This window comes from Nelumbo lutea, chromosome 7 (genome assembly GCF_056320005.1).
Source record: "Nelumbo lutea isolate HS-2025 chromosome 7, American lotus-T2T, whole genome shotgun sequence".
Taxonomy (NCBI): Eukaryota; Viridiplantae; Streptophyta; class Magnoliopsida; order Proteales; family Nelumbonaceae; genus Nelumbo; species Nelumbo lutea.
The window spans coordinates 31,385,370-31,399,346 of NC_142690.1; the positions used below are offsets into that span (position 1 = coordinate 31,385,370).

Consider the following 13,977-nt stretch of genomic DNA (forward strand, 5'->3'; position numbering starts at 1 on the left):
CAATTCATGTTGTAAACACAAGTTTAGATTTATGCCCTCGATGATAATATCAGAACAACATCATCATCGGGAGATGTTACCAATACAAGGCAAGGATGTGCTGTGGAACGACGTGGGGCGCAGATGTGAACTACTTGGTTTGACACTCAATTCTGTACATGGGTGGACTTGTGTCCCAGATTTTCCACTACACCTTAACCGAGACTGCATGCACGAATCTAGCGTGCGGGCTTTTTTAGGTGTGATGCCGTATCCTGGTTGAACCCATTGGCCAATGCCCCAACCTTCCATTTTATTATTTTGATTTCCAGTACTAAAAGCTTACAAGGCATGTAATTGAACCTCAGCTATCAGTCATGACTCATGAGTCAACAAATTCCCATCTTTTGACCTCAAATCATGCATTCCCAGAATCAATCTAAAAGAAGGCTGGGCATGATGGTAAAACACTTGGGTTGGATTTCTATCTTACCAACTATCTAAATCGAATAGAATCTAATCCATTACACTTATGCTGGATTGGATCGAATTCAACTGTTAACATCCAATTAATAAATTAACAAATGACCTGAAAAGCATTTCATTTTACTTGAATCCTTCTCTAATAGGATGACGATAGGCTAATTTCTCCTTTCTTTAGATCAAAAACAAGTCTATTCAGAAATCAAGGTTGACCACGGGCTACCAGGTACTCTTCACGGCCTTCCCTTTTAAGTTATATATAAAACAAATTTCCTTGGTTTGCCTTGGCTCATGAAACTGGCATTTAACAGAGAAATAGCGACTGTGAGGCGACGCAATCAATGAACATCAAAATTAACAGTGCTCTGTTCAAAATCAAGGCGAAATCACCCCCAAAAATATATTGTCAACATTCACTGGTATAAATTCAAAATACGTAACATTGAACCTAAAGAAAGCAACAACTCTTGCTCCCAGAAACATGCTCAGATCCTCCTCATTCACAGATCTTGGACACTCAGACCTGCAAAATAGGTAACAAACGCACATCTCAGCATCAACAACAACAAAAAAGCACTCGTAACAGCTAAGTTTGCATTTTGCAGACGAAGAATCTGGGTGCCAATATAATTGGTTTTCTCACCCTTGATCACAAACCATTGTTCTCACTCTAGACTGTGTTTCCCCTTAACAAGCAACAAACCCATATAATTCCAGCCAAGTTTTACCATTCAAATTATATAGCTGTAAGATGACTTTCCAGGTCCAAATGACATACATTTTCAAATTACTCAGGTTCTAGAAATCCTTTTCGGGTGAGCAAGTCCCAGAAAATCCAGGTTCAATTAAAATGAATCTCGATATCAAGTAATTTGTCCATTCTCTACCTCGTAGCAATACATTCCACTTTCCATATCATCAGGTGATATAAAGACTTCAAGATCCATTGGGTGCTCAAGTGATCAGAGGTGTCAGCATGTTAGTAATTCACTGAATTTCCATATAAACCTATGGAAGTATGCAGTAAATATCTATATAGCAAGTTGTCACAAACTATGATAAAACTGGAAAATACCACACTTGCAAATTCAGTAGTGAATGAGTTGCAAAAATTTTCCTAACCACAATGCACAGTTAAGGAGAGACAAGGTAAATGAACTTAAATACACCAAGTAGCAAGTGCACTGTAGGATTTCTCCTAAAACAGAACAATTTACATGCTTATTCATCCAAGTTTTTCCAGGAAAACAACCATATGGAACAAAGAAAATAGAGATACTAACCTGGAGGAAGAGACTGCTTCAACTTATCTGCCTTCTCCGAGTCAAACACACAAAGTGTGTACAGGTACTTGGAGCAGCGGACCTTGAATTTAACGACATCTTTGCCTCTTTTGATTTTGACAGAACGTGCATCTTTCCTTCTTGCTGTCAGAAGGAAATCCTTGATCTCGTGGATCTGCTTCGGCTGTAAACAGAATCAATTTACATGCTTATTCACCACAAGCAATAAATACTTGAATCAGGACAGGAAAATAGATTACTTTTCCATCACAGGTACCATAGATGCGACCTTATGAGTGAGAAAAAAAAGTTTCAATCTGATGCCTATCAAGCACCAACTACCAAGTTTCCTAAGCTAGGCATAACAATATACACGCATGGACAATGTATAATCAAATAAATTGCATGTAAAAGAACCAGCATATTTAAAATTAAACATCTTGGGTGGTCTAACCCTAATTAATTGAAACCAAGCAAATAAGTCCTTCCCTATACAAACAGTAGACCAAACGCAACCAAATAGTAACAACGTTATCTAAAATACATTCAAAACTATTCGATTTAACGATGAGCATCTCTCATATCACACACAACCTGTCCTACTAATGATTTTTTGAACAATAACAGTGAGGATCCCAACAAAACAATGAACTTTCAAACTAGCGTACACATGAATCGAGCATCAGCAATTATTCAATGACAATTTCTAATCGAAAATCAACAATTATACGATTTCTACCATTATCATACTGCAGAGCTTAGCCCCAAACAAAAAAATATGTGGACAAGTTGCAAAACAGTTAGATGCACAGTCGATTAGTTTTATTTAAACATCTAGCTTTCTAAAACTACCCAAAATTATTAAGACAACTGCAGCAGATTCAAAGCCCTTGCAGTAGAGCATCAGGTCCATCTCATGTCGACCCATTAAACCCTAAAGATGGTTGAAAAATGCAACAAATCTAAGTCACATTGCAGCTACTCGTACCATCACCAGTACGAAAAACCCGACGAAACCCTGTCCCTAATTTAACTTCAAGATGTAAAGGAAATAGTAAATTTACCGCATGTATTGAATCAGATCAAAGACGAGAATCCAATAAACAGAACCAAAACAGCAAAGAACATATCATATAAACGATTGCATAGAACAAGAACGTAAACCAGAACGAAAGGGAGCAGATCAAAGTACCATTTTCGCTGGCTTTCAATGAAGAGAAGCACCCAATCGCCCGAAGTTGCACGTCCCGGCCCTAGGACTGGATTGCAGATTACATTTATATGGTTCTGAGTCATGGCTCATGGGCCTCAAAACCCTAATTCTATTTCCTATTTTACCCATCTTCATATTACTCGTTTCCTATTTTACCCCTCTCAAAAAAGGTATTGAAAACCGACCCGGAAACAGAACCGTCCAGGGGACCGTTTTCCGGGTGTGTTGCCGGTTCAATCGTTCGGGTCGAAAGGTTCAGTCCATGATACCATAAATTAATTAAAATATAAATTATAAATAATAAAAAATAACATAAAAATTAAATGAATTACAGAAAATGGAAAAAATACAAAAATAATAAAATATAGAAAACATAAAAAAAATACAAAAAAATCCAAAATATAAATAAAAAACACGAAAAAATGTAAAAAATTACAAAAAAAAAAAACTACTAGTGGATTGTAATCTGGTCGTCAATGATTGCTGCTACAACTCCGGTTGGGAAGCAAAAAGATAGAAACTGTCATTGCAAATTGGTACAAATCAGTGATGAAACTGATTAAACTGCCAATCGCTATAGATTTTGGTCTATAACCGACGGTCATCACTGCAAATCTTGCACTTGATGGCTTAGCTCGAATTGAGAAATACATCAACTTGTCACCATAGGTCATCGTAAAGGAAGCCCCAACCGCCGTTTTTCTGTCGCGCGTGAGCCATCGTACTTCACCACCACAGGTCGTGGCCGTCACAGGTCATCGAAGGTTACTGAGCGGCTAAGAGCTGGGAAGGGAAGAACAAAAATGACTTTCATTCGAACCCTTAGCCCTTACGAATTCAACTAGGAGTTAGGATACAGGTGGAATTTTTTTGTTTTTTAATACAAGAAAAATAAAAAATAGAACCCACGAACCGCTGCCCAAGTCGAACAGTTTAGCGGTTCGACCGCTCAAGTCAGCGATTCTCTGACTTTTTCAATGTCCTTTTGAAGATTTCTGATTTAAAGTATAATTGGAACCGAAGACCTAACCGGTTCTTAGTTTTTTTGGTCCAACCGTTCGATCCAGTCCGGTTTTGAAAACATTGCTCTCAAGTCTCATGTTTTTGCTTTTGAGTTTTGGGAATGGTAAAGGCCAGGATGGCCGCCGGTCAGGCCAACTTTGAGGGCGGGTCAGCATGTGATCAATCTAAAACTAGTTCACTTATTTAGGTTAGGTTGAGTTCAACCTTACCCAACCTGAATTATTGAACCCCACTCCTAACCCTTTATCCAACCCGACATTTTCAGGTTGAGTTGAGATCAGGTTAGACTGGAATTGAGCTTGGGTTGGCCTGTTTTATTCACTTTATTTCGTTAAAATATTCTTATTTCACATACTTAAAATTAGTGGTACAATTTGAGCGGGCCCACCTTGAGCTTGAACTTAAACTGACCCAATTCACAATTTTATACGACTTGGGCTTGGATTTTAGAGCCTTGGGCTAGGACTAGGTCCAAAAGTTTGGGCCTTTTTATTTTTTGTTCAAGGCCCAAGTCTAGCCCTTAGATAACACAAACTTAGCTCAAGCCTAACCCACCTATGTACATACATATTTGCATATTGTTTTTATAAACCATATGTATATAAATATATGCATACATGCATGTATATACATACATTTATAATAAAGTTTAGGGTAAACTACAAATAGGCACCCTGTACTTTGGGGTAGTGATAGGTAGGTACATGAACTTTCAATTGCAACACCTGAGTACCCTGAACTCTCAAAAATAGACACATAGGTCCATCCATTAGTATTCTGTTAGTTAAACATTATATAATGCCAAAAAAAAACCCTTATCATATATTTCTGAGATCATTCTCAGATAACCGAACGTCTCCCCATGATGATGTTCTCACATGGACAGCAAATAACATATTCAAATTTTTCGACGACGACATTCTCTAGTGATGATTTTATTTTGTAGAATTATCTCAAAAATACACGAGAAGAGTATTTTTTACATTATGCAATGTTTAACTGATAGAATACTAATGGATGGACCCCAAGTGTTTATTTTTGAGAGTTTAAGGTACTCAAGTGTTGCAATTAGAAGTTTAGGGTACCTATCTGTCACTACCCCGAAAGTAGTATGCATGTGCATTGTAGGCATCAATTCCAAATGATAATAGTAACAATAGTGGTATTATTTATAATAATAATCATGAATAAGAAATTATTTTTTTCTTTTTTTGGGCTTAGTGCCACTTTGGTCCCCGAACTTTAAAATGCGACAATTCAGGCCATGTTTGGTCCAATTCTCATTCTTTTTCATTCTTACCCAAGATGAAATTCTAAAATAGAAAAGAATGGGTAAAAATAGGTAGAATGAAAAAATATTGCTATGAACCAAACACTTTTTTTCCTAAAAATAAATTCTTTTCAGACTGACAAGTGTCCTATTTTACTCATTTTCATTCTTCAAAGAAAAAAAAAATTGTGTTGGTATTCACAAACTGCCAACCTAGGTCTCCAATAGTCAATGTTTACCAATCAACATAGATATTTTGTAAAAGTACTTTCATAAAAGTGTTTTTATACTTTCATAAAAGTGTTTATATACTTTCACAAAAGTACTTTTGTAAAAATGCTTTCATAAAAGTGCTTTCGTAAAAGTACTTCCATAAAAGTATTTTTGTAAAAATGCTTTTATAAAAGTGCTTCCATAAAAGTATTTTTGTAAAAATGCTTTTATAAAAGTGCTTCCATAAAAGTGTCTTTATAAAAGCACTTTTATAAAAGTGCCTTTATAAAAGTACTTTCATAAAAGTGCTTTTATAAAAATATTTTTGTAAAAGTGATTTCGTAAAAGTACTTCCATAAAAGTGATTTCATAAAAACACTTTTATACTTTCATAAAAGTGCTTTCGTAAAAGTACTTCCATAAAAGTATTTTTGTAAAAATGCTTTTATAAAAGTGCTTCCATAAAAGTGCCTTTATAAAAGCACTTTTATAAAAGTGCCTTTATAAAAGCACTTTTATAAAAGTGCTTTTATGAAAATACTTTCATAAAAAGTGCTTTCATAAAAATGCTTTTATAAAAGTGCTTTCATAAGAGTACTTATGTAAAAGTGCTTTCGCAAAAGTAAACATCTATGACAACATTTTTATAGGTAGAGTTTCCTCAAAGAATGAAATGAGCATGATGGGGCATGATTATTTTTCATGCTGCTGGCTAGTCAATTTTTGTGCTATGGGACTCATTTTTCATTCTAAAAAGAATGTGGCCCTTGGCAAGAATTTTGTAACCAAACACTCTAATGTTATTCATTCTTGCCCATTCTTGCCTAGAATGAGCAAGAATTAAGAGATTTGAGCCCTAGAGCAGTGAATCAAACATTGCCTCAATACCCAAACTTTCAAAACATGACAATCTAGTACTTGTTGTTAACTAGCCGTTATGTGGCATTTGTAAAAAAGACATAAATGCCCTTCAAGTATCATCTAATTTTCTTTATCAACCATTCAAACATTGACAAAAAATTAATAGTCTCATATCCTTGCCTTTTCTATTTAAGAAAGTTGGAGTCACCAGAATGTCCATTCAAACGTGACCCCAACATTCTTGAATGGAAAAGGCAAGGATTTGGGATTGCTAATTTTTCGTCAACATTTAGATGGTTGATAAAGAAAATTAAATAACATTTAAAGGGCATTTGTCTCTTTTTCAAATGCCACTTAACAACTGGTTAACAGCTAATTAACGGCAAGTACTGGATTGTCACGTTTTAAAAGTTTGGGTACTAGATTGTCGCATTTTAAAGTTCGGGGACCAAAATGACACTAGGCCCAAAGTATAGGGTACTAATTGGGAATTTTCCCTAACAATAATTCTCATTTTTAGACACATTTTTTGTTTAATACGATGAATATATTATATTAAACACATGTTCATAATTTTTATAGATTTTACAATATTTCATATAGTATTTTTTTATTAATGACATCACAAGATAACTTGTTTGACTTAGGGGGAAGTGTGGCTCCAATTGATTTTTTCTATCTATTTTAGTAGAAAAACAAACAAACTACACATACCTGAACTTACATTGACGTCATTGAGATATGCCTGAGACATCCTCCCACATAACAGAAAGAATGTCTATAAGAGGATACCCATATATTTACACCTATTAGCTTCCCTGTAGTAGTGTTTTAGAACTACACCATTACATTGATCTATCAAAAGAATGGTGTTTAAAAAAAGAACTTTTTTTCTTTTGTGGACATCTTCTAGTAGTGAGGGATGTGATAGTAGCTTGAGCGTATGATTCGACTATAAGATTTATGAACCCCTTGCTAATCGCATTTCAAAGAGCTTCTTGAATAGCCCATAGTTTTGCCATATTGTTATGAGAAACTCCAATATAAGCCACAAGCCATCAGGACCTATAGTTTTGTTTCTTGGTAAATTCCAGATAGTTTGTTTAATCTATTTTGGTGTCACCGGATAAAAGAACTAAATTTTGGTCCACCTAAATTGGCTTTATGTAAGGATTTAAAGTTATAGGTTTCTCAGTGTCACCCTATGGCTATGTTTGGTTTGAAGGAAAAAGTAGGGAAAGGAAGGGAAAGATAGTTAAACCTATCCAAGGGTTGTAAAGGTTTCCCAACCTTTTTGCTTCAATCCAAACATAGCCTATGTGTATAATTCCTGAAAATGATTTGTAACGATATTTTTTATTTGTTGAGGATCATGGACCCAATGATTTTGACAATTCTTAATGATATTTATCCTATTTGAATTTCTTCTTCTAAGATTAGTCACGTGGAAGAAGCAAGTATTTAAATTGCCTTCTTTAATCCATTGGATTCGTGACTTTTAATACCAAAAGAAGTAAGATTTCTTCTTATTTTAAAATAGGGATTATAGTTGATAAGGGCAACTTTTGGGTCTTATTATTAATAAAAATAATATTTTTAACATAATTTCTAGAATAGGGTAATTTTTTATAAAAAATATCAAAAAATGACAGAAACACTATTCATCTCCTTCCTCCTTCAGATTACCAAACAAATCTCCCCACCTCCAATCTCTATCTTTCTCTTTCCTCCTCACATGAAACACCAAAGTATCCAAATCAACAGTTTGATTCTAGCTACTAAACCTATTAGAAGTATCTGAAGCAGTTCTAAACACCATTGAAGCCTAAAAATCGGGATTGGAAAAGGTTTGCGAGTATGTTAAGTGGAGAAGCGAGATGCATAGAACTAAATACAAAAATGCAAGAATGGGCTTCACTATTTTTGCTTGCAGCAAGCCAACAACTACAAGGGTGAACAAAAAAAGTAGATATCTATAATCTTGCAGCAAGCCAACAACTACATTGTTTTTGCCCTTGATATATTTTTAAAAAAGTTAACCTATTTTAAAAATTATACTAAAATGATTATTTTTATTGATATTAGGGCCCAAAAGTTGCCCTTAATTATCAGCTATAACCCCTTAAAAAACTCAAATATTCTTGCTTTAAGGTCCTTTCAAGATTCCTCAAAAACCAGGATTCCCTTATGGCTAGGAATTTTTGAATGAACACCTTATATTCTTTTCACTATCTGTCTTTTTTGATGAAAATATTACCAAAAACTTCTGAAGTCCATATTTTAGTCAAACTTGAAATCTTTTCTATGGTATGAATATAATGAGATATATGTGAAGAACTAGATGGAATAGACCATGCATTAGTGACAACACAAGTAAAACTGGGACTAGTAAACCATGTATGTTTAATCCTAAATGGTTTATGAGTAGGAGAAATGTTACTTTTAGGCCTCGTTTGCTTTTCAGTAAGTTATTTACCTAGGCAAATGCAGTTACTTGGGTAAGTTTTTCCTAGGAAATACTTACCTGAGTAAGTGAATTTACCCATGTTCTTTTATTTATCATGTAAATAAGGCAATGACCATTTTAGCCATAAAATCAATTATTAAAAGGGGCATTTTGGTCCATTCAAGTGTTGGCAACTTTCCCCCTAGGTGGAAAAGTTATTTACCCACCTAGGAGATGGGTATCACTTACCCAGGCAGGAAAATAAACTATCCCTAGTCCTCACATAAATCTGAAAAAAGAACATGGGATTCTTGGTCAATGGGAACCAAAATCCCATTAACCAACTTTCCCCCTCTCAAAACCCGAAAAAAAGAACAGCCCCTTAGTGTCCAACAAAATAGAATAGTGATCAAATAGGACCCTTGGAAGATGTAATTAACAAACTAGCATTGTGAAATAGAGTTCCTGAAGGGATAGGATATCCATCACATAGACGCCCAAAGATTGCGGAATAAGGGGGCGAATTTCAAAAATTTTTCTCTCCCTTCAACTGGGAATCGTATTCCCTATTTAGAAAATCATATTTTCAATGATCATTCTTGAACCATAAACTGAACCAGATCTGAACCAAAAGGAGTAAGAAGAGATTATACTTGATACGGAGAAACAGTATCTCCCAATGGAGCTGTTCACACCCAATGAATGATCCAAAATCTACTCCCACTGAATATGGCACAGTGCAGGATGGAGCAGAATCAGTAGTGTTCTTGCAAAAGAACTTGACCCTTCGCAAGAATCAACAGGATGGTTTGTGAATACAGCTCCAAGAACTTGACCCTTCTCCAAAAGATTGATATCAAGATCAAAGCTTGATTACTCCTGTAGAGGGTAGGAGATCAAACTGCTAGAGGCGGCGGCTGCAGGAAGGAGGCGGCAAGAGAGTATTCATAGGGTGCAGAATTCTCTCTTCTTGTGATTTCAGCTCTGAAGATAAGAATGTGTTGGTTGCATGTCTAAAGGCTGCCACCCCCTCGTTCTTTTATAATCTTAAAGAGATCAGCTCCTAATCCCATTAGGAGTTGCTAATCTAAATCATATTTGGATTAGAAATCCCTTTAAGTGATAAATAACCCTTATCTTATCTGCAGATCAGATCAGCCATCTCCTAATCTAATTAGGAGGCTTCTAGATCTAAATCTTATTTAGATCTTGGACTCTCTAGGTGGATAGGGTCTGGGTCCAATCCTATCAGCTGATCCATCTCAGAATTCGCCCCTTTAAATTGACTGATCAAATCAGCCCAGTTCGAAATGGGCTTAAGGCCCATTTAAGTTTATGTACTCACTTAACCTTTCAAACTGCTGCCTAGTTGGGCTTCCTTGTATGGCGTGGGACCCAAACATTGATCTACACATTAGCCACATGGGTTCGGCCCAGCCTTTATTACAAGGCCTGACCGAATACACTGTTATGGACAATGCACCCCCTGAAACCCATCTTATGGGCTCTATGAGCCCAACACTTACCCTAAGTGGTCCCTAGGCCAAGCCACCTTGTAACACCCAGGGACTATGGGCAGATGCAAGATTAGCCCATCAGGTATTATCCTCAATGTTCTTACACTTAACTTCTCAGCCCATAATGATCATACACTGCCCGACAAGAGAGGACATCTCCCTCAGCTGCAAGGAACAGTGTTGCACTCTCCGCTTATATGGATCCCGGGAATTAAAACTTTTTGCAAATCATTTCGAAACCATAATATATATACTTTTATATCTCATATAAAATATATTTTGCAAAACAAATCTCAACGATTGAAATCGGTTGCCGGCAATCTTGGTTTCCATCAGTGAGCATTCCGATCATTACCTTTGTTCGATAAAGGGGTTGATCCTGTCACTATGATCACCCACTCAGATGAATTCTCAGACTGTCCCAACATACCCAGGTTTTGACCCCTGCTAAGGATCTCACTGACTGGTATATCAAAGATAGCCCAATCCGACGCCTAGTGCAGTATCATAATTGAGTCTAGGGGTCGGGTGTAACTTTTCAGTTTTGCCCATCAATCTCCAAGGTCCAGGGCAATATTGGAAATCTGGTCCAGTTCAAAGATTCAATTAATCCTACACTGTAAGTGCCTAGGGTCTCACCCTGGCAGCTAAGACAGGCTACCTCAATCGACTTGGTGGCACAACAGTGTCAGTCTTGTTAGGATAGGTCTCCCCAGACTGATCCACTAGCCGTGAACATTCTAAACTAACACGAGTCTCATTAAGTGTCCAGTTTAAGGGTATTACACAGAAACATACCAAGGGAACATGAATCAAATATGCACTTTTATTCATTTACAATAAACTCATAAAGTACATCATCTTGATTGAAGCTAAGGGCATACAAAATCGTCTAACAGTTCCCTATGCTTCATTGTATAGGACTCTATCCAACCTTGCTTGAACATGTCGCTGAACTTCTTGGTTATTAGTCCACGTATACTTAGGGACATGAAAGTACATATCTATCAAAGGACATATGTTCATAGTCTCTTGAAAACCTTGCATCTTTTGAGAGCTTGGAGGTGTTCTCCCTTTCTTTTCTTCATTATTTAACACTGCATTGAAATCTCCAATGAGCATCTGTGGTTGTTGCATGGCTCCCATTGCTTGAATCTCCATCCAAGTTTGTCTATTTTGTCTAGGGTCAGGATGACCATAAACTACTAAAAGCAACCAATTCGATTGGGATGGATGCATGTAAATAACTACATGAACACATCAACTAGAAACATGAGTCACATCTACTTTGATTTATCCATTCTTCCACAGGAGCCATATTCAGCTAGAAAAGCCTTGTGGATAGGGGTGGCCACGAGCCAAGCTTCTCACAAACTATTCGAGCTTTGGTCATGAAAAGCTCGGCTCGGCTTGATTTAAATTGAGCTTCAAGCCAAGATCGAGTCTGATATATAGGCTCATTTGCTAATCGTACCGAGCTCGAGCCTAGTGAAGCTCGGCTCGTGAAACTCGCGAGCCAATATAATAAATAAATATTTTTTTTATTATATGCATGCATACATCATACATATACATATACATATAAATACACAAATATATATAATAAATAATTTTCATTATATAATAATATTTTATATAATATTCTTATTTTTTATGTATAATGGTAAAAAAAAATTATAATTCTTATTTTTTGTATGTAAAATAAAAAATATATTTTTATATGTATACTTTTTATTTTTTAGAAAAAAAACTTGGCTTGTAGTCAAGCTCGAGCTCAAATCTCTGACTTGAATCAAGCTCAAAAAAATATTTTTATATGTATACTTTTTATTGTTTAGAGAAAAAACTTGGCTTGCAGTCAAGCTCGAGCCAAGCTGAGCTCGAGCTCAAATCTCTATTAACACACAATCTAGCTCTGTTGCATGGTGGGAGTAGCTTCCCTTCGTTGAAATTGTTCACTATCGGTAGGGGTGTTCACATTAAATGTCAAACTGACCAAACCAGCCCGACCCAACCCAAGTTGGTTAGTTTTTCAAAATCATTGGTCGGTTCAATTTGTATGAAAAAATAAACCGACAACTCAGTTCAGTTTTGGTTTTCATGTATGAAAACCAAATTCAAACTGACCCAAACTGATCTTATATTTTTAAGTAATTAATGATTAGTCCCCACCCTATATGTTAAATGTTGATATATTTTATTTGTGTTTTGTTTGACTTTAAAAAATTGGTTATTTATGATAAACACATAAAATGTAAAACCAATACAAATATAATACAATAGTACAATATTTAATTATGTTTTGTATAAATTTAAATATATATATTGACAAAAAAAAATCTGTTCTGCATAAAAAATAATCAATTTAAATATATATTTTTGTTTTGCATAAAAACTAAAAAAAAAAGAACTAAAATATAAATAGATGTTTAGATATAGATATTCTAGTTTAAAATACATATAAAAACTGACTAAACCGATAAACCAACCCTTCATGTGTTGGGTCAATTTTGCTTAAGGGTCAGTCGGTTTCGGTTTAGTCAATGAGTAAACCGACTAGGTCGGGTCAGTTGAAAAAAATAAGTCAAACCGATCCAACTCGACCCATGAACACCCTTCCCTTAACTATCGGATTCAGGATATTGTAAATGCGAGTGATCACCCTCGGTTGGATATTCAAGCAGCTTTTGATGTGCATTGTCATCATTGTTGTGTTCTTGTGAGGCTGGATAACGAATAGATCCATTTGAGTGATCGAGTGGATTGATAGGGTTAGGGACTTCAATCAATTATTATGCCAACTGAGATTTAAGAGCCTCAAGGGGGAGGGCCACTTAAATCTAATGGTGGCTTCACCTGTTCGTTTTGCCCATGATATCTTTAAGCGATTTTCTTTTACTAGAGTTAAAATCAAAACAAAACTTTTGGTTCGTAACTTCCCATCTCCAAGCAAAATCCTATTGGAGACCAACTCTTTTGGGGATTTTCCAGCTCTCAAAAGTTCAAATAGAACTTTTTTCAAGTGATTCTTCATCTACTCTAAGAAAGAATGTCCATTGGTTCATCGGGTTTGATGTTCTTTCTCTTGTTTTTTTCATCCTTTTGTTCCACCAGGTTTGATTTCTTTTCTTGTTTTATTCATCCATTAGTTCTTCATCTACTTTGCTAATGCCATATTTGATTTTTTTTTGTTGTTTAATTTATCTTTTTGATTTTTTATTAGAACATCTTATTCAAGATTTGTATATTTAAACTGGTACAAGTGAAATTTGGTCATATAAAACAGAAATGTGCAAATATCTTTCTTGGAGACTAACATTTATGATTACAATTCCACTAATTAATTAATTAATTAATAAATAATAAATGTTCAAAGAAGAGCACACAACTAGATCTGAGTTCCACTTTTTTCCAATGCTTTTGAATTGCCGTTGACCAAGAAAGTCGGACCGTTTAGCCTAGGAACCATCCAAGAAACTAGTTCCGTTTTACCCTAAACCTGGTCCTTGGCCAAAAACTAATGAATTGGTTAGCGACCCACTGACCCGAGTGGTTAAACCATCAACCTGTTCAAAGGTGTTATCCATTTTTATTTTAATTTTTTTTTTAAGTTAGAACGGGTTGTTCATTCAAACCAAACAATCGAATCATCAACTTGGAAACTGGTATCTAAAATGATTCTAGTTCCA

At 35.5% G+C, this 13,977-nt stretch overlaps 1 protein-coding gene across 1 annotated transcript; it reads right to left on the minus strand.

Moving 5' to 3' along the window:
• Positions 1-765: 765 nt before the first annotated feature.
• Positions 766-2,994, minus strand: LOC148845975 (large ribosomal subunit protein eL38z/eL38y-like). Its single transcript, XM_088953220.1, has 3 exons — positions 2,938-2,994; positions 1,746-1,929; positions 766-985 (listed from the first exon to the last, which is right to left on the minus strand). Exons 1-3 carry the CDS (start codon positions 2,938-2,940, stop codon positions 963-965), a joined length of 210 nt encoding a protein of 69 aa, XP_088809346.1. The 5' UTR covers positions 2,941-2,994; the 3' UTR covers positions 766-962.
• Positions 2,995-13,977: the final 10,983 nt, after the last annotated feature.